The 25,512-nt window shown below is 50.8% G+C and overlaps 1 protein-coding gene across 2 annotated transcripts; it reads right to left on the bottom strand.

Annotated features, from left to right (window-relative positions):
- Positions 1-440: 440 nt before the first annotated feature.
- LOC135452254 (mucosa-associated lymphoid tissue lymphoma translocation protein 1 homolog) lies at positions 441-24,050 on the bottom strand. 2 transcript variants are annotated; one of them, XR_010441562.1, is made up of 15 exons: positions 23,859-24,050; positions 23,319-23,437; positions 22,981-23,134; positions 22,329-22,507; positions 21,343-21,439; positions 19,707-19,733; positions 18,779-18,982; positions 15,356-15,533; positions 11,676-11,750; positions 10,906-11,033; positions 9,885-10,016; positions 9,614-9,762; positions 4,956-5,081; positions 3,639-3,833; positions 2,511-2,644 (listed from the first exon to the last, which is right to left on the bottom strand). XR_010441562.1 is itself a non-coding variant. In XM_064722197.1 (14 exons), exons 1-14 carry the CDS (start codon positions 23,866-23,868, stop codon positions 2,330-2,332), a joined length of 1,893 nt encoding a protein of 630 aa, XP_064578267.1. In that variant the 5' UTR covers positions 23,869-24,049; the 3' UTR covers positions 441-2,329. The 2 variants fall into 2 exon arrangements, 1 of the variants encoding a protein (XP_064578267.1); XM_064722197.1 differs by lacking the exon at positions 3,639-3,833 and having other exon boundaries at positions 441-2,644; positions 23,859-24,049.
- Positions 24,051-25,512: the final 1,462 nt, after the last annotated feature.

Here is a 25,512-nt window from a genome sequence, read left to right as displayed (position 1 = left end):
GTAATGCTGGGGGATGGAAACACAGATCTCCAGGAAAATGTACTGGCACTAAACAGTTTAACCACCATGAGGGAGCTCGGATTTCACATGAAAGGTGGGGATGAAGGATCCATAGTTCCATCCCCTCCTACAATGACTCCAGCCGAGGCCCAGCACACAAAGCCCACCTTTGGAATTCAGCAATCCCAGACATGGCAAACCATCATCTCAATAGGAATGTGGTGATTCTCCTGGGATTGGCTGCAGGGTCTCCTTGGAGGAGCAGAACTGATGACAGGGACAAGTGCTGTGGCTGGCACCAAGGCAGGAGACCACCTGAGCCACCCTCACAAAGCAGATGGACAAATCACAATGAATGAGGACTTTTTGTTTTTGAATCTACACACTTCACCTGACATCACTTCATCCTATCTGGTCACTTGATCTGCCTTCTAAATCCAAACTCCAGTATTTTTAGTTCCCTAAAAAAAGAAACAATGCTCACCCAGAAGAGCCTAGAAGCTCAGGCTGGAAGCATGAAACCCCAGCAGATCAATATTAAGTTACATCCTGGCAATTAGAGGGAAAATAAACACAGTTAACTCAGAGCCACATGAAACTTTGTACATTAAAAACACCAATAGTGTTTTATTCAGAAAAAATAATCAACCTTGCTTTGAATGAGATAAAAATTCATATTAGATGACACTTGGCATGATAATGTGAGCCAGGATCAAGCCCTGCCTCAGTGCCCCAACAGCACAGGGGGCTGTGAATGATCCTCAGAAGAACCTTCTCCCAAATGCCTGCTCAGCCATTCCCACTGACCTGTCCCCATGGCTGCTGCTGTGGAGTTGATCTTTGGTTCATCCTGAAATTAGTTTATTTTTTTCTGGTTTAGCTTCTCTATCAACCCATCTCAGTTAAACTACATCCTCTGAATTTTCTTTTTTTTGAGCTTTAGATTTTTTTTCTAGGAAGCTTTCTAGTCTGCAGCCAGCTGGGGCCCCACTTCTTTCCCTTGGCTCTACTCACTGTGAGAAGGATAAAAGCCTCCTCTGTTCTCTTTGGACAGGTTTCCAGCACTTGGAGAATGGTTTATCTGGAAGCAACATTTCAGATTTTTCTATGCTGCAACTGGCACCACAGACAGGGATGTATCTTCATTGCTGAAGGAGAGCAAAACTGAGAAAATTCTGCCTCCAACCCTCTTTTAAAGCAAGACAGAGCTCAAGCATTCTCCCCACCCTGCTGCCCTTGACCTCTCAAGAAGTTCTGCCCTCCAACCTTTCTTCCACAGCAGCCAGAAGGGATCTCCAGTGGTCTCTGGTCCAGCCCTCAGCCATCCTGGATCAGGTCACTGGCACCTTGTGCAGCCCAAAGTGAACTTTTCTCCAAGGATGGAGATCCCACAGCAATACTGAGCAATCCCCTTTATCAAACATCCATTAGGAAGCCATCAGGGAGGAGCTGTGACACCCAGGCTGTGCTTTGGGCTCCCCTGTGGCTCTCCCTGCACAGCTGGTTCCCCACATAGTGCTTGGGGCTGCCCACAGCACAGACAGGCACACACACAGAACACTTTACATTAATAATAACTTTTTGAGGGTATCCTTTCTCAATCCTGTACATTGCATCTCTCCTGTAGGACATTCTGCACCTGAACTTGGAGCTGCAGAGGGCTGAACACCCTTTAATGCCCTGCTGGAAGGGGCAGTGTCAGTGCACCTGCCTGGACACTGCTCCTGCTCCAATGTAAACACACTGCATGCAACATCTGCCCTTCCTTCTCCTGGCAAGCTTCTGCCTCCCCCCATTATAAATACAGAAATGCATAACTTAACACCTGCTTTGACAAGGAAACTACACTGGGACCCGTGCAGAGCCTGCACTGTTTCACTGGTTCCCTCAGTGCAGCCCTGTGTCCCTTGCACGGGTTGGGGACATCAGCAGTGGTGGCTGGGATTTGAGCCAGAGGGGTCTGTAGTGTTTGTGGGCTTCCCAATGCAGCAACCTTTGTTTCCAGGCAGAAAACACCAGCCTGTGCCCTTGCCCTGCAGCAAAACCCTTTTTGCCTGGCTCTGTTATGACTGGTGGGTGGCTGTGTCCCCTGCCAGACACCACAATGACTCCTCGCTGATCCCAGTGCTCCCACAGGACAGGGAACATTCCCACTGGGAACTGAGGCCCTGCACACCGCAGAGCACACACAGGAGAAACCTTTCCAAAAAAGCAGCCTTGGCCTCGCTCACACAGGGCTGTGCCAAGGCTGGGGAGCACTGATGGGTTCTGCCAGACTGAGCACTCAGGCTGAGGCCTCAATGACAGAGCAGCAGCTCCCAGGCTGGGCTCAGGGCCTGCCCTGCCCCGGGCCAGGCAGAGCCAGCTCGCTCTCATCGTTCTCCTCGGGCTCACTGCTGAAGGTGGAGGGGCTGCTGCTGGGCAAGCTGTGCCCAGAGCCCGTGCCCAGGGAGCCCTTGGGCTCAGTGCCCAGCCCCGGGGCACCCTGTGGGCACACACGGGCAGGGGCTGGCTGGGAGTCCTTGCTCTGGCACACAAACTGCCTCAGCAGGGATTTCTGCAGCGTGGTCTGCAGGCTTTCACAAGTCCTCTGGTTTGTGCTTGGCTGGGTGTAATGCAAATCCAGCTGCAGGACCACATCTGTCTGGAAAGAGAGAACAAAGAAGATGGAGTGAATGGGGGAATCAGATTGGAAGCAGAGCTCTCCTAGTGCTGCTGCCAGCAAGGAGCCTTGGCTGCTGCTGTGCAGGCTCACAGCCCCATGCTGTGGCACGATGGAGCAACACTGCTGCCAGAGGAAATGGGCTGAACACACTCCTACAGCTCACTGAGCAACACTGCTGCCAGAGAAAATGGGCTGAACACACTCCTACAGCTTGCAGCCTCAGCCATGGATCCTGGATTTCTCCTGAAGTCAGGCCATGTGGGATCCCATCAGCTCCATCAGGGACTGCCACTGCCAGCATCACCCTGGGGCACAGGGGAGCAGGAGCAGAAAAGAGTTTATAGAGAAAGATGCCATGTGGACAGTGCCAAATGCTCTGCACAAGTCAGGCAGATGACACCAGTTACTCTTCCCTCACCCAGCACTACTGTAATCCCATCACAAATACACCAGGCACAGTCAGCCAATCACTTCCTTATTTTCCATGCATCTTAGCATCATTTCCAGGAGATAACAGGAGATCTTAGCATCATTTCCAGGAGGATTTTCCTCATGATCCTGCCAGGCACAAGGTGGGACTGACTGGGCTGTATTTACCCAGGTCTTTGTGCACCATGGCCAAGAGCAATGCATGTGGGAGAGGAAAGCATGAACCACTCACAGTGCTCATGGATGGGGCTTGGAGCACCCTGATCTAGTGCAAGGCATCCCTGCTTGATGAGCTTTAAGGTCCCTTCCAGCCCAAACCATTCTGGGATTCTGTGAACTAAAACACTCCTCACTCTGTAAAAGCCAGCAGTGCTCCACAGGGATCTACTCACAGCCTAGCACTATTTTAGAATTTTGTAAAATGTGAAGAAATAAGAGAATAACCACATTTGTGGCAGTCAAACCCCTGAAAACAGATCCCCAGAAACACCTGTAAAGAGCAGGGAGAGATATAATGGAACAAGAAAATTCTGGCAGGCAATACCTGGTCTAGGTCTCCTGTCTGCACTTAGAAGCAATGCAGAAAATCAGGGAAAGGTTCAGAAAAGAGCTCCAGGAACAATGAAGAACTGAAAGCATTGCCATATGCTGAAGCACATCATGTACAGAGCAAGCAGAACTTGCTGCAGGCAGATCCAGGCAGCAGCTTGAGAGCAGCACTGGGTGTGAGATCCACTGGCTGTGTGTTAGGGAAGAAAAATCCAAGAATAAACAAGGTGCATACTGCTGTTTGAGGAGAAACAAGCCAGGGGACAAGCAATTCTGCTTCTCTCATGCTCTTTAAATAGTTTGAGGGTGTTTTGAAGTGTGCCAAAGTGTGCACAGCTTGGATCAGGCTTGGCAGTGTCACTCTGGTGACTGGAGATCCTGGCCAGCCCCTGAACTCATCTCTCAGGCAAGCACAGTGAGACATTCCTCCACCTGAAATAACTGAAATAATTCCTCCACCTGAATTCATCTCTCAGGCATGCACACAGCCAGTGAGACATTCCTCCACCTGAAATAACTGGGCAGCTCTGACCTCCCTGTGGGTGAGGGGGCAGGGAGCAGAGAAAAACAGAACAATCATGGTTGGTGATGCCTCTCTGCCCTCAGCAGAGGCTGCTGTGGGTCAGCTCTGATAGCAAAGTCAGGCAGAGGAGACAACACAAAAGCAAAGAGCATCCACAGTCAGGTTCTGCAGCCTGACTGTAAATCAGGAAGATTTTGCTGAGGTGGAAGAGGTGAGGTGAAAGGACAGTGCTCTCCTATGGAAGGGCTGGGTGTGTCCAGCCTGGAGAAGAGAAGGATTCAAGATAACTTTAGAGCCCTTTCCAATGCTTAAAGGGGCTCCAGAGAACTGGAGAGGGACTGGGGACAAGGGATGGAGGGACAGCACACAGGGAATGGCTCCCACTGCCAGAGGGCAGGGATGGATGGGATATTGGGGAGAAATTCTTCCCTGTGAGGATGGTGAGGCCCTGGCACAGCGTGCCCAGAGCAGCTGTGGCTGCCCCATCCCTGGAAGTGTTCCAGGCCAGGCTGGATGGGGCTTGGAGCACCCTGGGACAGTGGAAGGTGTCCCATGGCATGGCTGGGGGTGGAACAAGATGAGTTTTCAGGTCCCCCCTAACCCAAACCAGTCTGTGATTCTCTAAAAGAGAGCGGCTTTTGTGCCTTGAAGACCAACAAGCTCCTCTTTGATCTGGATGTGACACAGACATGTAATCAGAGAGGCAGATCCAGCTCCAGCCATGCAGGTAAGGACACCAGCTCCATGAGAGTGCAGAGCTGGGGAAATGTGCACCTGGCTACTCTCTACCTGAATTTTCTGCAGTGCACAGAGCTGGAAGATGCAGTCCAGCTCCTCCCTCTTGTACACAGAGGCCAGCAGAGTCTCCACGTGGTCCAGACAGCTCTCCCTCTGGATGGCCACAGCATCTGTCTCCTGGGTCAGGAAAACAAGAGGAAAGGCAAGGAAATTTCAGCAGCAGCATGAAGCACTGAGGCACAACTGTCATTCAAACATGTGCTCAGGGCTTTGATTAACAACACATTGCCTGGTGGAAAGGCTGGGTATCCTAATGGAAGTGCTACAGAAAGCCACGGGAATGCAGAGGTTTCACACACTTGCCTGGTATGCAATGAGAGGACCATGAGTGTCTCAGCACATGTTGCAGTTGAGATGGCCACAATACACAGAGGATCATCAAACAATATCAGAAAGCATCAGCCCAGACAGAACAACACTTCAGAAGGCTGCAAACACCTGCTCCTCTTCTTTAGCCCAGCCTTTCACACCCCTGATGTTGATGCCCTGCCCCTGTGTGCCCTCTGCTCCCTTTGGTGGTTGCTCAGTGCCCCTGGGCACTCCCTGGCTCATTGCTGTCACCTGTTTTTCACAGCTGTGCCCATCCCCAATTACCACAAACTCTGTGCCTACACCTGAGCACATCTCACTGTGAAAAATGGGCTACAGTGGGATTTGCAGCAGAGCAGAAGCAGCACCAGCTGGTATCACAACCACCACAGTGCCAGCAGTGTGTCATGGAGGGAGCAAGTTTTCCAAAGGCACTGAGTTGTGCTGAGGGCTGATTTAGCCCCCCACCATCTACAGAACTGCCAATTCTTGCTGAGTTGCTCAAATTTAACCAAAACAGCACTGAGATCCTCCTCAGTACCAACTGAGCCACAATAATACCCCAGGAAGAGACAAGGGAATAAAGGCCTTATGAAATCACAGGTCATGGAATGTAGGGGGATAGAACATAAGTAAATAAAGTTGGTATAGAAAGTAATCTCACCCCCTAAAGAGTTGCAGCTGGGTTAATTATTAAAGATTAGGAGCAGGCCTGATGTTAACAGGCTGCATTTAGCCAATAAGAAGAGTGTTATTAAAGAGTGGATTGGTGGGAACTGGAGTCAGTTGGCTGCTGTGAGGACAAGGAAAAATCAGAGGAGCTGCCTACAAGAAACATCAAGGAGGTACAAAACTCTGGCAATATGGAACCTTTGCCATGTAATGACAATAGAACTTTTGCAATATGATGACAACAATGGAATACCCTGAGTTGGAAGGAACCCACAGAGGTCATTGAGTTCCACCCCTGGCCCTGCACAAACACCCCAGCACTTCCACCCTGTGCCTGAGAGCATTGTCCATGTGCTCCTGGAGCTCTGACAGCCCTGGAGCTGTGACCATTCCCTCTTGCCTTGGATTTGAGCCCTCCAGAATGGGTGACAGGCCACAGCCTACAGCCCCTTCCAGAAGATTCCCTCTGCCAGCCAGCTCTGGCACCATCCCAGTGTGATCCTCAGCAGGAGAAGCTGCCCTGGGCAGGCTGATAAAGGAGGCTGTTGGGATATTTAGGGATTTAAAAGTTGGAGAAGGCCTGGGAGCTCTTCCTGGCCCTCCCTGAGCTGCTGCCTGCAAGCAGCCAAAGAGATTTGGTTCTGGCCAGGAGAGTATGAGGAAAAGCACTGGATTCCAAATGCTGGCTGGGATCTGCAGGCATCAGGATCAGCCCTGCATGCAAGGCTGGTGGAACAGGAGGTCACTGGAGGCTGAGGAAACACCATTTATCTCTGTGCAAGAGAAAGCCAAATCCATCTCTGCACTTGGCAGCTCATTACAGGAAAGACAAAAAGCTGGAGGGAGCTTGGGGAGGATCAGGCCAGTGAATGGAGACCAAGGAGGCAGGAAGCTCTGGAGCCAGGCTGGGAGAGCTGGGGGTGCTCACCTGGACAAGAGAAGGCTCCAGGGAGAGCTCCAGGAGAGCTGGAGAGGGACTGGGGACTGTCACAGACATCTTTTATGGAAAATCCTTTCCTTAGGATTTTTCCTCCTGAGAAGCTGACAGGCCTCAGGAACAAAATGTAAACATTGATTATCTGCTGCTGTGGAATGCAACAGGTGCATCTGTGATTGGTCTCATGTGGTTGTTTTCTAATTAATGGCCAATCACAGCTAGCTTGGACTCTGTCAAGCCACAAACCTTTGTTATCATTGTATTCTCTTTCTATTCTTAGCCAGCCTTCTGATGAAATCCTTTCTTCCATTCTTTTAGTATAGTTTTAATGCAATATATATCATAAAATAATAAATCAGCCTTCTGAAAGTCAGTCAGGTCCTCATCTCTTCCCTCATCCAAGAACCCCTGTGAACAATGTCACAGGGGACAAGGGATGGAGTGACAAGAGGGGAATGGCTCCCACTGCCATCAGAGATTAGGGAGAATGTCATCTCCACTGTGGAACTTCCTCCCTGCAATTCAAACCATGACTTTCTTCCACGTTAGAAAGAACTTTTTGTAGATTTCAAGGCCCAGTAAAATCAACATTTTTGCTTTTCTTGCCTAAACTACAATTGGCTTGCTCCTTCCTTTCATTGCTTTGTCTGTGTTTTAGTTGGCACAGTTTTTTTTCCATGAAGCATGGACCCAAAACTGGACCCAGTGTTGCAGCAACAGCCAGGAGAGCCAGGCAAGATCTCACAGAGATCTCAGAGCTCTAGTCTGCTACCTTGCCATGGTTTTGTGCCCTGTTTTTGGGGCATCAGCTGCTCTGGGCTCTGACCAGGACTGGTTCTCCACTCACTGCCCATCCCATGCTGATGCTACTTTTTATTCTGGCTCACATGCAGGAACTTGTATCTGCTGAATAACAGCCTTGGCCTCAAATTGTACCCTCAGTTATCCAAATCCTTCAAAAATCTGCTTTGTAGCACCTTGGTGTTATGGGATCTGTGTATTTAATAAGCACATCAGTGAAAATAACAACCAATCCCACAGCCCTGATTTTCCAAAAAGCCCAGACATACTCAGTCACCCTCCAAGAAGGAAAGTTTTCTTTAGTTTTAAGTGGAATTTCCTGTGCATCAGTGTGGGCTCATGGCCTCTGCTCCTGACACTGGGCACGACAGGGAAGAACCTGGCTCCTTCCTCTTTGCCCCTTCCCTGCAGGTGTTTGTAAACCTGGAGGAGCTCTTCCTCAGCCTGTCCTTCCAGAGGATGAACAGCCCCAGCTCTCCCAGCTTTTCCTTACTAGAGAGAGCCCATTGTCCCCACGGGCATCTCAGGGATCCCACAGTGGGACAGGGGCTGCTGTGATGTCTGAGGTGGGCAGGTGACACTCATGGAAGGACAAGCTGCTGCCTCTGCAGACAGCCCTGGAGTCAGTGGGAGCCAGCTCCACCATGCACCAGCACAACAAGAGGGATCTGGCTGTACTGGGGTCCCTTTTTGTCCCCCTGATCCCTCCTGAGACAGCTCCAGCAGGCAGCTGGGTCTCCATTTCTCCCAGTCCCTGATGTGAGGCAAAGCATACACATACATGCTCACATACACAGACACAATTCTCATGCATGATGCTCACAAGGGGAAATGATGCTGCAGCTGAGGAATGGGCAGGATCAGGCTCCAAACCTCCTGGATACACCACACTGCATCAGTGACCCCACTGTGCTTCTCCCTCCATGAGAAACAAGGGCCAAAAATCCACCACAAATGAGCTACACGTCAGGAGGACTACAGAAAACAAGGGAGATGATAGTTACAGGAAGGAGCAGCACATTAACTCTGTACAAGTGGCATGGAGACCATCAGTAAAGCCCACCCTGGGCACATGGTCTGTGTGACATTCACATTCTCTGAAAAATCCCTTCACCCAAGGTTTTTCTCCTGGGAAGCAGAGAAGCCTCAGAGAAAAGGAAAACAATTCTTATCTCATTTGCTTCTCCTGTGTTTTGCTCATGTGGAATGTGTTTGGAGATTGTTTACCCACAGGTGATTGTTCCATTGGATTCTGCTGTGAGTTGTTTTCACTCATCAGCCAATTGAGGCCAAACTGTGACAGGACTCTGGAAAGACTCACAAGTTTTCATTATTATCCTTTCAGCATTCTGTCTATATCCTTTCTGTAATCTTTAATATAGTTTAGTATAGTATTCTTTAATATAATATAGTATAATAAAGTAATAAATTAGCCTTCTGACAACATGGAGTCAGATGCATCATTCCTGCCTTTGTAGGGACATTTCCCAGCAAATACAATAGGTCTGGGAGGAAAGGTTTGAAAAGGGGTTCAAGGAAGCTGGTACAGCTCAGCTGGGAAAGAATATATTGTTGCATTAAGATATATTAGCACAGCAGGCTAAAGAAGTCAAAAAGCCAGACCTACTTTCTAACACAGAAAACAGAACAGCTCTTGGCCTCAATCAGATTAAATGCAATAATTTAATCAGGCAGGCCAGAAATCAATCTGAGGGATAACTGGTTAAAGGCATCCAACTGCTGCCAAATCTTTTTTTGTGATGCACGAGGAGCAAGGCAGGGAATCCAGGGAGATGTGGGAGGAGCCTCAAAGAGGAATCCCTTTTTCACTCAGATGAGCCATCCCCACTCCCCAGGACTCAGCCCAAGCACCCTCCCCACCTGTAACCTGGGGAAAGCAGCCCAGGAAGGGCACGGGCAGAGCACTCACGAGCTGGTGGAGCAGGAGCTGGGGCTCAGTGATGTGTGCCAGGGGTGGCAGTGGCTTGGCACACACGAACATCAGGTTGGAGAAGAGCCGCAGGAAGCGGAGCTGCGCCCGCGCCCCGCACGGGAACGTCACCGTTCTGCTCGGCAGCTCTGCAAGGGAAATGCCAGCACCATCAGCTCCTCTGGGCTTCTCTCAACCCCTCCCTGCCCAGCAGAGCCCCTGAGGGCCACAGGCACCCCCAGCTCCTCCTGCCCACGCCTGCTTGGCTCACCTTGGCCGTGTCCCCAGCGCTCAGCGCCTGCTCCCGAGGCACAGATGGGGTCTGTCAGGGACCGGGCTTCCTTCAGGGTGTGCTTGATCTCCATCACCTGCTTCCCAGTGACCAGGGGATCACGGCCAATGTCTGAGGGAAACAGTGGGAAGGGAGCACAAGGATCACTCCAGGCTCCTTACTGATCTCCCTGCCTTTCAGGCCCTACATGAACGTCTCCATGCTGCTCAGAGGCCACTGAGAGCTCCCACGGGGCACAGCCGGTGATTTGGAGCTTAGGGAAGAACAGTGAGTGGGATGGGATGGGATGGGATGGGATGGGATGGGATGGGATGGGATGGGATGGGATGGGATGGGATGGGATGGGATGGGATGGGGCAATGTGGAGCCACTGCTGTCTCTTCTCACCCCTGCCACTGAAGCAACTGGTTTTATCACTGGCTGGGGTCTCTGTACAAATCACAAACAGGACAGGACTGCTGTGGAAATGTGCCTTGAGCTGTTTAATTTTTCAGCATCAGTCTCATTACATGGTTATGACAATGGGAAGATGCCACCAGCTCACATCTCAGGCAGCAGACAAAGAACTTGATGTTACAACTTACTTTATAAGTTTTTTGACCAATCACACAAAGCAAAAGGATACTGACAGTAGTTCTATTTAACCACCATAAGCACACACACCTTTGGTTAGACAATGCTTGCTTATTTTGAATACAATACCTACTTGTAAGCCTTAAAACACAATGCACAGAGCTTCATTATTAAGCTTCAAACTTCCTAATATCTTGCTAGATAAACTTTTCTGTAGCTTAGAGAGTTATTCTAGACAAGCATTAATCCACAGACCATTGTTCTATTTGTCTTTGCTTTTCTACTTCTTAAATAATTTTTCTGCTGACCTATCTCATGGCTGCTGCTTAGCTCTAATCACAGTTCTACTGTTTCTGAAGCCTGCCTTTTGCAGCTTTCCCAAAACCCTCTGACTTTGTAAATTCCCACAATTTGTAGCTTCTCCTACCTTCTAACACATCCTCCAGCATGTGTGTAACCTTCTTCTCTTGCAGAATGTGTTTCTTCAGGTATTTCATGAAGATCCCAGAGCTGAACTCCCCATCCTGCAATTCATAGGCTTCTGCATCTTCACTCCTGCAAGAGTAAGGGTGTTTCTTCAGAGTCCTTGCAGTTCTGCATTGGGCATGAAGCCCAAGGTCAGTCTGGGGTGGCCAGCTCCATCCAGGCTCTATTGGCTGGGTCAGAGAGTTTCTCAAGGAATAACACAAAGTGCTTTGGTTGTGCCCCAGAGAGGATGGGCAGGCCACAGGACAGGGAAAAGCAGGGGAAGGGAATGGGACAGGACAGCACAGTCTCCTTTGCCAGCCCAGGTAGGTGACAAAGGTGAAAAGCCAGTGGAACTGGCACTGGAGCAGTAAATAACACCCAGCACCTCAGGAGGCTTTGGGTGAGCTGCTCATGGGACATCCACCTGGAGAACCAGGTGAAAATCAGGTGATAGGAGCTGATGTCACCTTCACACACAACTCTGGAAGGAAGGACAGAAGTGCCTGGACAGCACACCCAGCAGATGCAGGGTGAGAGCCAGAGGGAACATGGAATCCTCTCCAGCCTCCTTGCACAAAAGGCTGAGAGGAGACAGGGCTGTGCCAGGGTCTGAGAGCCAGAGGGAACATGGAATCCTCTCCAGCCTCTGTGCAGGAAAGGCTGAGAGGAGACAGGGCTGTGCCAGGCTCTGCTCCTGTGTGGGGCTGTGGGAATGCTGAGGTCACTCACGTGGAATAGCCATAGACAGTGTTCCCCCAGGGCTCCAGGGGCTGCACCTGGGACAAGGCACGTCCTGGGTTGTACCTGGAGAGGAAGCAAAGGCACAGGTCAGTGTCCAGGACATCTGTCAGCTGGAGGGGACAAATCCCACACATTCCTCATGTCCATCTCTTAGGGGTGGCAGTAGGACCAAGTCTCACCTCAGATACAGATAGACTAAAGCTGGGAATCCCACCAAGAACCCAAACCACAGAGAAAGGTGTGGTCTGTCCAGCTGTGACTTATCTGCACTGGTGAGCTGCTCCCTGCCCTCAGCCTGGAGCTGTGGGTGCACGTTGGCACCTCCTACAGAGGCTGGGTTTTAACAACTCCAGCAGCACCACAGTGCAGAGAACACACAGGTTCACCCCATGCACAGCTGTGCCTTGTGGCATTCACATCCTCTGAAAAAATCCCTTCACCCAGGGTTTCTCTCCTGGGAAGCTGAGGAGCCTCAGAGAAAAGGAAAACAATTCTTATCTCGTTTGCTTCTCCTGTGTTTTACTCATGTGGAATGTGTTTGGAGATTGTTCCACTGGATTCTGCTGTGAGTTGTTTTCACTCTTTGACCAATTGGGGCCAAGCTGTGTCAGGGCACTGGAAAGAGTCAGTTTCATTTTATCTTTTCCATTTTCATTCAGAGTTTTCATTTTATCTTTTTAGCATTCTGTAAGTATCTTTTCTGTATTCTTTAGTATAGTATAGTATTCTTTAATATAATAGAAATACTATATTATAATAATAGAATATATTAAATACATCAATATAAACACATGAAAATAAATACAAATATATAAAAGATATTTATATCTATATATATATTTATATATAAAAATATATAACATATATTTTATCTATAAATATATATTTAGATATATATTTATATATAAATATATTTTATATAAATATATATTTTTATATAAATATATCTAAATATATATTTAGAATATATCTTTAAAATTTATATTATTTAATATAAAAATAAATCATATAATATAAATAATATCTAATAATATAACATAAAATATTAGCCTTCTGAGAACAAGGAGTCAGATGTATCTTTCCTGCCTTCACCAGGGCACCCTGCAAACACAACAGTTCCTCAAGAAGCCAGAGGTGCTCAGCACCATGGTTACAGTTCAGTTGTCTTTGCACCCCACAGGGCCCTCCCAGACCATGCCCACACCTTTGCCTTAGGGAACCAATGCAGGCTGTGGGTGATACACCCCCAGATCTCCCTGAGATGGGATCAGGACACACACACAAGAGTCTCAAAGCCCAAAACTGGTCCCAGCACCTCAGTCTAGACACAGAGCCCCTACTATTCCCAAAATCAGGTAGATCCATGGTGACAGGATCTGATTTCCAACAAAACACACTGGATGGTTAAAGCTTGCCCATCTGCCTGCAGCCAGACTGACAGCATGGGGACAGGCTGCCTCCAGCTCACACCAGTGACTCAGAGCTGCTCCCAGTCACACGGTGACAAGAACCAGGCAGAGAGGCAGAGTCAGTCCATGTAATTCAATTCCAGCACAGCTTCCTGGGGCTGGAGCTGGCACACTAAGGACAGCAGAAAGGACAGAGGTATTGGCAGCAGCCAGCATGTCACCTACTGCTGGTGGCACAGCCTGGACATGTTCAATGGCAGAATTCAACTGGCTTGTGTAAGTTGTCCCAAAGATGATCAGAAGAGAAAATGTGAGAAAGGAAGCATGTTTCTAAATCTGAATATTGAGATTTATCTGCTCTTCAATTGCTCTTAATTTAATGCAGAAATCTTTGGTTCCAGATCCTAGGATAAATCAGGGAATTCCTGGAAAAGGCAATCACACCCACCCCAAATCAGTACATCAATGTATGAGGCTACACACAGGCTCTGTGCTGATTCCTCCCCTGCTGAGGCTGAGCATCTGCTCCCCCTGGCAGAGGGAGGAGATGTGTTTCTCAGCACCCTGGCATTTCTGATGCCAACACATGGGGTGAGCAGCAGCTCTGGGTGAGCTCCCTCTCAGCACAGCCCCAGCTTCATGCAGGAGCTGCTGACAGAGCTGCAGCATCAGCCTGACCACGAGGGTGCCTGGAAAGGAGGGGGCCTTGTTCTACACAGCTATGAAATGCAGATGATTTTCTGAGCTGAAATGGTGACTTGTTGAGCTCAGGACAGAGCTCCTGCCCCCACCAGATCAGGGATAACACCACTGCATGGAGTGCTGTGCTTGCTGTGGAACAGGGGAGGTGTGAACTTCAGGGAAGGAGGGAGAAAACCAGCTGCACAAATTTGCCAGAATGTAACAGCAGAGCTCACACTGCATCCTCTGAGCACCACTGAGACTCCACTGAGCAAAGGAACCGTGGCAATGCCAGGGGAGGAGACAGCAGCTCAGAGGCAGACAGACAGCACCTCAAAAGGTGTTTTACAGACTGTTAGCACTTGCACTGGTGTCCCTGTGCAGCCCCCACAGTGCCTCCCCATCACACAGATGGCACAGCACAGCCCAGAGCTGCTCCAGCCCAGCTCCAGCAGAGCATCCATGAGATCCAGGAGCTCCTGCTTTGCTGCAGGCCATCCCCTGCCTCTGAGCACACTGGGGAGGGCAGCACCACACCCTGCCCTCAGCAGGAAGGGAGAAAGGGGATGCTCCACTCTGGGGAGCTCAGGGCAGCATCAAGGGACATCAAATTCCTGCCCCAGAGCTGTGGGACAAATCCCAGCACAGCCAGCTTTAAGCTATTCAAAGCAAGCAGCCCCATCACTGCAGCTAAAAGGCATCCAAAATTTATCAGCTCTCAGGGGCTGGCAGCTCTCTCAAGGTACCAAAAGCTTTGTTGTCTTTCCCATTCTTAATGCAGGAACCACAGCAGGAAGAGAGAGAGAGATTTTGCTCTCCAGGTCCTCTCTGACCTGTAAATCTGCCTCAGGAGCCTGAAATAAATGAACTAATGACAGCTTCTACTGCACCAATCCACCCACCTCTGCTGAAATTGGACAAGTAGTAATTTCCTGCAGCAGGATAGAAGTCTGCAGGCCAAGGGAGGATGATGGGTTTTCCACAGAAAGTGGGAAAATGCTGATCCCTGACCTCAGCAGCAGCAGCTTCACAACACGACCACTTCAGAAGGATTTAAGCCCAGCAAAAAAACAAGTAGCAGGGCTTAAAATATTTTCCCTGTCATGCTGCAGTCTTCTCACAGATGTTAACAAGAATGCAGCCAGGAGAAGAGAGGTGAACCCAACACTCCCAGCCTGAGCACGTGGGAAATATGGACCAGGAAAGCACACAATCAGCAAGATCAGGTTAGGTTGAAACACAAAATAAAAACCCTGTGCTGAGTTTATGCCAGGCAGAGCCATCCCTCCACAAGCTTGAGGCAACCTGCCTGTATTTGCCAGGATTCTTCATCTCAAAAACCAAGGGAGGGTCTCCAGCAGATCTCAGACAAGGTCTGATGCTCTCTGCACTAAGACATGACTGCCCCACCCCTCAGGACACCCTGCAGGACCTGACAACCTGGTTGATTTTAAAGATCAATAACCTCTGAACAGAGGCTCAGCAGCACCACGGGGGCTGTCCAAACCCACAGCTGAGGATGGATCCCCTCCCCAGCCCTCAGCACGCCCAGGTGAGCAAGGGGGAAGAGGCTCCTACCACTTCCTGCAGGTGTCCAGCAGGATGATGTTCAGGGCTGTCTGCTGCTGCTGCATCTTCTGCAGGATCCTCTGCACGCTGATGCAGTTCTCAGGGGAGTAGGGCTGGGGAGCATCCACAGGGACCATGTAGTTCCTCCCCAGATGTTCATAGCCATGCCCAGCATAGTAGAATACAGCTGGGGACAGGGAGAGGAGAGGTGAATCAGGATGCCAACCTGCAGGAACCAGCTCCTCATGGCCATGTCCCACCCCCTGTCCTAGACCAGTATGGAACTGGAGCTACCTTGACCTCACAATTTCAACTTTTTCCCAATTTATTCCCTTCATTAGTGCTGGAGGCAGCCCCTAGAGGCTCTCCTGTGCCTGTGGACTCCTGCACTGCTTGTCTCCTGAGGACCTTTGATTTACACACTTCCAAACCCTCTGTGCTGCAACACCCAGGCTCAGCACCTGCCAGGCTGAATTTCACTGTACCATGTTTTGCTCAGTCCTCAGCTCTCTGAAGGAATAAGGCAACAGAAAAGGATTTTACCAGGATGGAAAATACATTAACAGTCATTTAAATTAGATGCCATTAACAGCCATTTAAATTAGAAGCTCCTCAGTTTCCTAGTTTTGGAGAAGAGACTAATAACTGATTAGGTGATGGGAAACATTCTCATTTCAAAGGTCTGCCTGTATTCACACACCTATAAACTGGTGGAAAATTAGACACAGAGAGAGATGAGTTTTCAGATAGCCAGAACATGAGGACTCTCTGCTTCAACAACCTCAAACCAAGCACCAGCCCTGTTAAGGGAGGAGTCAGACTCATGCAGATGCTGGTGGGAAGCCAAAACCCAACAAGAATTTGGAGTTTTACTCTTAGGCACAGTGAAACAGTGATGGTTTCTGCCTTCCCAAGGGATGGGCTGTCCAGGTGGGAAGCCAGCACTGGGAACTTGGCATGGCCTAAGCTGGGGCTCCTCTGCAGCCCTGGGCTCAGTGCAGGGCTGGCAGGGGATCCCCAGGATGGAGCTTCTCACAAGGGGCAGTGGCTGGCAACCCCTCCCCAGGACCAGTGCCACTGCCTGGGGATGCTGCTTGGTGAAAATTGGGGAATTGAAATGGGTTAAAAAAAGCTCTGTGAGGTGACACAGGGAGTTGTGTCACTACAGCTGGGGGACAGCGAAGAGTGAGAGGTCAGAAATGGGAAAAAGCAGCAAAGAGGCAACAGCAGGAGAAATTCTTCACTCAGATTCACTGCCAAAGCCCACACTGAGCGAGTAACCTCTCCTCTGTTTTCCTTCCTCTGCCCCTGCACTTGGCAGGACACTGACTTTGGTGTGATTCTGCAGGGATGCAGTGACAGGGGCAGGAGCTGAAGGGCTGAAAGCATGACCTCACTGTGTGCAGAATGGAAAACATGATCTCAGAGTCAAAAAGACCTTGAGTCACCTTTGCTTTCTATTCTCAGGAGACAATGGAAAGTTTCTCAAATGGCCATTTTCACAGGTGCCCATGAGATTTGGGTTCCTCTTCTGGTGGATCACCAGCCAGAGGCAGCAGGCTCTGATTTGCAGAAGCTTTAAACTTTTGTAACTTGTGAATCAAAGCCACAAAACCCTCCCCTGAGAAAAGAGTATAAAACAGGAAGCCTTCTAGAAAAATTAGATGCAGCTTGGGCCCCTTGAGCCACTGAGCACTGGTGGCTTTTGTCCTTCTGCCTGTACATGCAAGGGAAGTGATGACATCTGTCACCAGGCAGCACCACTGAGGCTTGGAAAAAATGAAATGTAACAGGAAAGCCCACAAAGAATGATTCACTCCTTAAATCTTGTAACTTTTGAGGTCTTGTTGAGTACCTGAATGTACCACCAAGTGCTCCCCATGCTATATAAACCACAAAGACTTGTGTTCAAATCAAAAAAGGTGAGTTTCACATCACCTGAGCAACTTCTCCAACCTCTCCTGGACTGAATCTCTCCCCCTGAACAGGAAAGTCAACAGTTTGCTCAGAGAAGGAAAGGGATGTGTTATTCTGAGTTCTTTCCACATTGTATGAGTCAGAACTGCTCGTCACAGAAAAACTTCTGAGCTTAAATTAAAAAGGGGAAGCTCCAAGCACTGCTTATAATGGAGGAAACACCAGCATGAGGCTGAATAAAGGCGATTTTCTGCTCGCGTTGCATTTCCAAATTTTTTTCATTTGGGACTTTTTAGGATGCTCAAAATAACATCCAGGGGATTCCTCACTTGCCTGAGGGTGCAATAATTAGATCACTTAGAGGATGTAGTTTCAGGGCCTTTCAAAAATCCTATGAAGCTTTTTTAGATGAAGTCTGGAGGAAAAGCAGCCTGATAATCCACCACCTCCATACAATGAACTGGACAAACCTTTGGATCATGGGACCAGGAGGGTTGGGAAAGACCTCCAAGATCATCAAGTCCAACCTTGGACTGAACCTCACCATGCCCACTAAACCATATCATGCAGTGTCACATCCACTTGGGTTTTGATCCTTCAGCCTAAGCAGGCATTGCCTCACAAACACTCAACCCAGCTGTTGATGTTTTTCCTGACAGCACACAAAATCAATTTTGCCAGGAAGGATCAGAGGCCACAAATGCAGAGAAGCTCTAAAAGTTTAAATAAGGCATGACAACATGAAAAGCATGTTGGGTTTGCTGTTTCCAAGCCTTTTTTTCTCTGCAGTGCTTAGGAAGGGCCATGGATAAAATGCCTTTTGGTCCTCACTGTCTGGGCACCACTCAGCTGGCATGTAACCCTCACTCTGAGGGCTGGAAACTAAAAACAAGCACCTGCAAGGTGTTTTCAGGGTATCTATCCCACTGTAAGAATCTCAGGGACCCCAAAGATGCAACTTTCACCACCAAATCTGAACACCTGCTTTAAGATCCAAAAGATCTGCTGGTTGGGTTTGTGGTTGAGGAACACTTCCTTACTGAGTACAATTAAGCACAAAGCCCACCCTCAAAGCCACCTGCAGCTGGAAATGCTCTTCTGCAAAAGGGTTGTCAGGGGCCCAAATTAGACCTTCAGGAAAGAGAAACAAGGAAATCATGACCAGATGCAGCAGTCAGGGCCCAAAAGGAGCTCCCCTCCTCACACATGAGTAGGGGAGGGGCAATCAGTCTCCTCAATTCTTTTATTCAAGGAAAAATCAAAACCCATTCACTATTGGAAGCACTGGCTCCCCAAAAACTCAGTGTAAGCCCGTGCTGCTGGGATTGGAGGTGAGCCACATGTTGGAGAAACATCTGCCAAAACTAAACTACGCTTAATCCAAGGGCTCCTGCCAAACCAGGTCTCCTTTGAGACAGCAACATTCAATTTCTTCTCTTTTAATTCACTAGCTGTTCAGACAATTCCCTAACCCCTCCTCAGCACAGGCAGGGGGCTGAGCTGGCTTGGCCTTACCATAGACTCCCTTGCCCAGGAGCTGCAGGAACTGAGCGACCGCCGTCGCCATCTCAGCCTTGTTGAGATCCAGCAGGGACACAACCTGGAAGCCCAGATGCTCCAGAAGGTGCCTCAGCTCAAACACATCCCTCACAGGGGCCAGGAGGTTGGGGTGATGCTGGTAACGGTTGTTGCCCACTAAAAGTGCTATTTTGCCTGTAGCTGAAACAAAAACCAAGAGAAAAAGCTGTAAATGCTCAGCAAGATCTCACCTCCTCCTTCTGGAGTGAAGATATGGACAATCTAAGCAATGATAGACTTGAGGCTGCTGCAAGCCTGGAGTGCTCTCCAGAAAGCTTTCTGAGCACTTTGACAAAATCCACAGTCATTCTGACAGAAAGGCTTGGAAAGTTGTCAGCTGACAACCAAAATCCCAGGAGTGCAGAGGTTCTGCTCTACCTGCCCAACCATGACCACAGGGAGGGGGATTCACTGAGCCAGGCCGAGGGGTCCTTCCCTCACAGGGCTCAAGGAGAGAAACCCAAGGCTCCTGCTTTGATTTTATCTCCACCTCCCACTGTAAAAAATAGGATTTATGTTGCTCAGTGGTGAGAGGGAGGGACTTTGCCCTGCTCTGAGGAGGTATTTCAAGTAGGGATAAGCTGTCATTTGAACACTTTTTAAAATCATTTGGCAGGCACAGAGCTTAACACTCAGTTACTCATTAGGAATAATCTTACTCCACTTGCTGAAAAAGACCAGGGCTTGGCAGGGGTTGGGATTCATTTTATGCTGTACAGCTGTAATCCAAAAGTGCAGAGCCTGTGGTCATAAAGGCTTGAAGCAGTCTCTGCAGAAAAAGCACTCCCATTCCTCCCATCCACCCTGGAGCCTGGCTTTTAATTAAGGGAATAATTGCTCAGGAAGAAAAGATGACAGTACTCACCAAAAAACTTCCCAGAGCCACACGGACCTGGGAAAGAAAAAGGGAAATGATAAGCCTGGGTTGAGTAAGCCTGGGTCCAGCACCCAGTGTCAGCTCTGAATTCTGCTCCCACAGCCCTGGCCATGCACAGCTGGAACAAACACACAGAGGATCTGCACAAGCAACATTCCTCAGGCAACTCCTCATAGCCTGACTGCTAACCTTAAAGACACTGCTCTGATGCTGGGAGGATTTCTGAAATCCAGCCTGATTTATGACATCCTGAGCAGCTGGGAAGCAAAGCCTGGAGAGGTGGCAGACCAGGGAAGGAGGGTCAACATGGAGAAGCTCCTACCTGATGTGACTCACCTGCTACCTCACTGCAGCAAAAGCAAAGGAAACAAAATGACTCAAGGTCAATACAAGCTCCAAAACCAGAGTTTTTCCCCATAAATGTGCAGTGCAGAGGAAGTTGCCCTGTCTGCTTTTGATTGCAACAATATTCCCAGAGCTTTTCATCTCCCTGCTCGGTCTTTCCCTGGTGTTTTAGCAGCAGTTCTGGCTCAGCAAGCCACTCACTTTGGTCCACAAGCTCTCCTGCCTGAGCACTTCCAGTCTTTTAAAATCATCATTACCTTAACAGCTCCACATTTTCCTATTTCAATCAGAAATAAATTTAAAAATCCAGCCCAGGAGAAAATTCGAGAATGCTAAATGCTCTTAAAGAAGAAATTAAGGATAAATTGCATAAATCTCATGGGTCTTGAACACCTTTGGTCCCTGAACCAGTGCTGCTGATGCATGAGAGGTGCCTGAAAAGCTGCAGAACAAAACCACTCATTCTTTTCTACCTCCTACAGAGGAACTTGTTGCATGTGAAAGCTCCCCAGCAGTAACACATTGAACCCAACCCAATCTGGTGTCCTGTTCTCACTGTCTGTGCCCCCAGGATGTGTTTTGCCAGCTGTGAGGAGGCAGGCAGAGTGCTCTCTGGCTACACAAGAGCACTCTTTTGCTCATTGCACTATGCTCATTGCACTCATTGCACTGTGGAGCAATTTTAAAGCCAGCATAAAAGGCAGGATAAGAAGCTTATGGCATAGAAAAATCTCTAGGTGGAGTAAAGAGCCAGCAATTCAGCCTGAGCTATTCCTGCCTCACATAAGGGAAAGGCACAGGGCCAAAGCAGCCAGAGGTGCTCTGGGAACACATCCTCTCCCTGGGATCCATCACTCACACAGCACCAGCCCTGAGCTGGCTGCCCAAGGGGCCTGAACCTTCCCAAATAAACACCATCCTCTCCAGCTCTGTATCCCAGCACATCCCGCTGTGTCAGAGAGACTGGAAATGAGTATGGCCACAGGAGCCTGCTGGTGAAAGCAGCACCTTGGCATGGTGTCTTGGCAGCTCTGAGAGCACTGAGCCTGCCCTAACACAGCAGGGCTGACCCACAACAGGCCCAGCAGCATCCCATGTGCATTCAGGGGCTTCTCCAGCCACTGCTCCCTTTGCCCCCTCAGTGTCAAGGAATCCTGTTTATCACAGTCCTCATTCACCAGCTCAGCACCTCCAGAGAGCACCACGTTCCTCTGTCCCCTGTAATCCCATCCCACAGCAGGTGACACGCAGCAGAGGGACGGGGGCTGGCTCTGCTCACCGATGTGAACGTCCACGGCGCTGCTCCAGTGCTCCCCGTGGCTGTTGGAGGCACAGCACAGGTACGTGCCAGAGTCACTGACCCTGCTGTGGCTGATCTAGGCAGACCAAAAGTTAAATCACATTATTTATGGGGAAAGTCTGAAGATCCAGGCCAGGATGTGCCAAAGGCACTTGTGTTTGTGGAATAAAAAGTATTTTTCCTGCTGTTTGCAGAGACTTTACCTCACAAAGAATCAGGACAGGGATAAGAACCAGAGCAGGACTCTGGTTCTCCAGCCCAGGATCCTGCTCAGAGAGGGACTACAGCCACCACTGAGTCAGGGTGGCCACAGCTCTGTCTACTCAAGCCCTGAACACCTCTAAGCACATTGCTGCCTTTCTGGCTCCAGCACAGCACCATCCACCTCTGAAAACAACCTCTTGTTAGTGCCCAGACTGAACTTTCCCATCAGAATTGCAATCTAAGGCCACCATGTAATACCCTCTGAGACCATCTGCAATACCATCTGAGGAGAGACTGGATGTCTTGTCCTTGTGCCTTTCACATGATGCCCTGGGAGGAAATTTCCTTTCCCGAATCAATAACACAGCACTGATTTACACTCAGACAGAGACACAAAATAAAGCCAGCTCCTCTACTGCCTCCCTGACTCTTTCCTTCTAGGTCTCCAGCAGGCAGACAGCATTCCCACTGCTCCATCAATCCACACACAGCGAGTAGCTGTTCTCATATCTCTGCATAAAAGGGCACAAGAGATGTGCTGAGAGCCCTTGACACATCTATGGATTGGTTACCTCTTAGAGGAATATCCACAACTTTGAAAGAAATGTATAAAACATATTCCCCTCACACACAGAGTCATCCAGCCAGCTGCCAAAGCAGCAGGGTGACACGTGGAGGGCTCTCTCACAACCCTGCAATCAGCTTCTCCCATTACCCACCTCAGCACCCAGAGCTCCTGTACTGCCCCCAGAAAGCCTTACCCGGAGCTTTTTCCTCTTCTGCTGCTCCAGGGGGTTCCCATTGTGGTACCACTGGTAGCTGGGGGCTGGCACCCCCATGGCAGCACACTGCAGCTGCAGGGGCTGCCCCACCTCCACCCGCTGCTCCTGGGGGTTCAGCACAATCACTGGCTCTCCTTGCCACAGCCGAGGGGGCAGACCTGCAAGGCAGCAAGACACAATTGGTCCTCCCTCCACAGGGACAGCAAACAACACCATCTTCCACCATCACTACTGCACCTTTCTCCCTGGGGAGCAGGGAACCCTTGGGAGCAATGCCTGCGACAGTAAATGCCACACCAAAGCCCTGCCTCTGCCTTCCCAAACCTGATCCTCGCCCTTTCCTGACAAAGGTACAGTCAACATTCCAAGGAAAACCACACCCCGTTTTTGGTCAACTTTGAAGTAGCCAGATGGGTTCTTCCAGTCCCAATATAACCCAGAATAACTCTGGGAAAACCAAAGCAAGCATGAGGTGCAGGTGCATGTGGACAGGGCTTGGGGCAACCTGGTCTAGTGAAAGGTGTCTCTGACCATGGCAAGAGGTGGAACAAGACGAGCTTGAAGGTCCCTTCCAACCCAAATCATTCTGTGATTCCATAATACATCAAGAACGTAAAAGACAGGCCTGTACCTCTGGCAACACACTGATGGACCTCTACCTTCACCCAGTCAGAGAAGACAGCATTTCTCTGGAGGTCATTGACTCTGCAGGTGTAGAGCTGGGTCTGCTCTGCAATGATGGGCAAGTCTTGGTTGGTTGCTCCAGGAATGAGGCGGCAGTCAGACTAAAGGGAAAACACAGGCAGTGGGCAGCAATTCCCTCCTCACTGCTGGCAGCAGAAGGCACCAGAAAGCCCCTTGTAAAGGCAACAAAAGTGGAAACCCCTGGACCCTCCTCTCCTTCAGCTCTCTCACTGTGTGCCACCAGGGACCCAACTGGTGCCACACCCAGGGCCACCCCATCCTTACCTGGTGCTGACAGAACCACTGGTACTGCAGAGGGGAACGTCCCTGGGCTCGGCACCGCAGCGTGAAGGAATATCCCACCGGGACAGAGACAGAGACCGGCTGCTCCGTTATGGTAATGGCTGTGGAGAAACAGCAGCTGCAGCTGGGAACAGCACTGCAGGCACAGCCCAGCATCTCACTGTCACCCAGTGGCCAGGCATGGGGGGCGTCAAGGGGGACACCCATCCCAGCAGGCAGGGAAGATTGGAAAGAATGGATGGATGGATGGATGGATGGATGGATGGATGGATGGATGGATGGATGGATGGATGGATGGATGGATGGATAGATGATGGATGGATGGATGGATGGATGGATGGATGGATGGATGGATGGATGGATGGATGGATGGATGGATGGATGGATGGATGGTGTGTAGGTGGATGGACAAGGGGATGGGTGGATGGAAGTATGGGTGGGTGAATGGATGACATGGGGCTCTCCTGGCTATTCTCGCAAGTGCCCGGGGGCAGGCACGGTCACTGCCAAGTGGCCACTCACCTTCCTGCATCGCTTCTCCGGCGGCTCCTCCCCGGCCTGGGCGGCCGCCGGCCGGCCCCGCGGCGGTTCCTGTCCCCGGGACGCGGCGGCGGCACCTGCGGCGAGGAACGGCGGCGCTGGGGCGGCTCGGGCCGGGCCCAGGGGCCGCTCACCCGGCGCGGGGGCCCATGGCGGGCTGGGGCTGGGGCTGCGGCGCCGGGCCGGGGCCCGCACTCGGCTGCCGCCGGCCCCGCGGGCCCGCACTTCCGCGCTCCCGGCCCGCCCCGCGCCCCGCCAGCACCGGGGGCGGCGCCGCCACGCGCCCGACCGGACCGGACCGACACGGACCGGCACGGCACGGATGGGCTCCGAGGCATGTCCGGCCCGCTCCGACGGGGACGCCGTTCGCCACCATGCCGAGGCTGCCCGCAGCTCCAAGCCCACGAGTGACCTCGCCCCCTGCCCAGGGGTGTCCCCACTCCCACTGGTGGCCTCGCCCCTCTCCACACTCCTCACACGCGGCCTCCCCACCGCCACGGCTGACCTCAGCCTCATTCACACGGGTGTCCTTCCCTCCCCCATACAGCGTGTCCTCGTCCCGTCCCCGTCCCCACCACCCCATATCCCACAGATATCCTCACCCCCTCCCCACGGGTGTTTTCACCCCCATCCGCACTGGTGACCTCACCCAACCCCACAATCGTCATTGCCGCTTTGCCACAGGTGTCCTTGTCCCCACTCTGACTGGTGACATCAACTACTTACCAGGCGTGTCCTCCCCTCCTCCCCTCCTCCCCATAGTGTCCCCTCCACTCCTTACAGGGATTCTTGCCCCTCTTCTCACAGATGTCCTCCCCACACTGTCCTGCACCCCCTGATGGGTATATTCGCCCCTATCCCCACGGGTGTCCTCACCGTGTCCCCACCAGTGTCCTCATCCCCACAGCCGTCTTTACCCACATCCCCAGGGGTGTCCTCACCGTGTCCCCACAGATGGCCCTGTCCGTCCCCTCATGATCACCCACGCCCTCATGCCCGCAGCCGCTCTCGCCCCCTGCCCACCGCCCTCACCCCCGGCTCCAGGGCCGCACTCACGTCTCTCCTGGGGAGCACGGCCCGGAAGGTTCATGGTGGAGCCAGCACTCCCCGGGGTGGGTGTGTAGAACCCCCTTCCTCCGAGAAGTCCCCGCCAGCTGGGCCGGGCATCACGGACGGCCCGGGGGAAGTGGCTGGGCCAGCCCTCCGGAGGTTGCACAAGCCCCTCTGGGAAAGAAGGGAAGCGTGGAGAACTCCCCAGCGCTGTGCCGAGACTTGCGCTGGTAAGGTTAGGGCAAGGTCAGGCTCATTAACCCAGTACTCATCACTTTTCCAGAGGCATCAAGGCTATAAGGAAATTAGCTGGAAATGGTGGCTACGGAGGACAGAGGGTGGCCAGGGAGTGACTGTCATTCCCAAAGAACTTTGAAGTGATTGGGAAGGGAGTGTAACACAAAGCTCGGAGGAATGAACTCAGGGCAGACAAATTTGCATCTGGCTTGTTTTTCCCTATGTTAATAGTCCTAGGAAGCAGGCTCCTCACAGACCAGGACTTCAGCATGAGGGGGACCATGGACCAGTTAGAGAGAAAGCTATGAGAGACTCACTCTGCTGCTGAAATTTCTGTATCCTGTAGCTA

Source organism: Zonotrichia leucophrys, chromosome 10, assembly GCF_028769735.1.
Source record: "Zonotrichia leucophrys gambelii isolate GWCS_2022_RI chromosome 10, RI_Zleu_2.0, whole genome shotgun sequence".
NCBI classification, from domain to species: Eukaryota; Metazoa; Chordata; class Aves; order Passeriformes; family Passerellidae; genus Zonotrichia; species Zonotrichia leucophrys.
The sequence above is the reverse complement of the archived record's forward strand: the minus strand, read 5'-3'. Positions and strand labels throughout refer to the sequence as shown.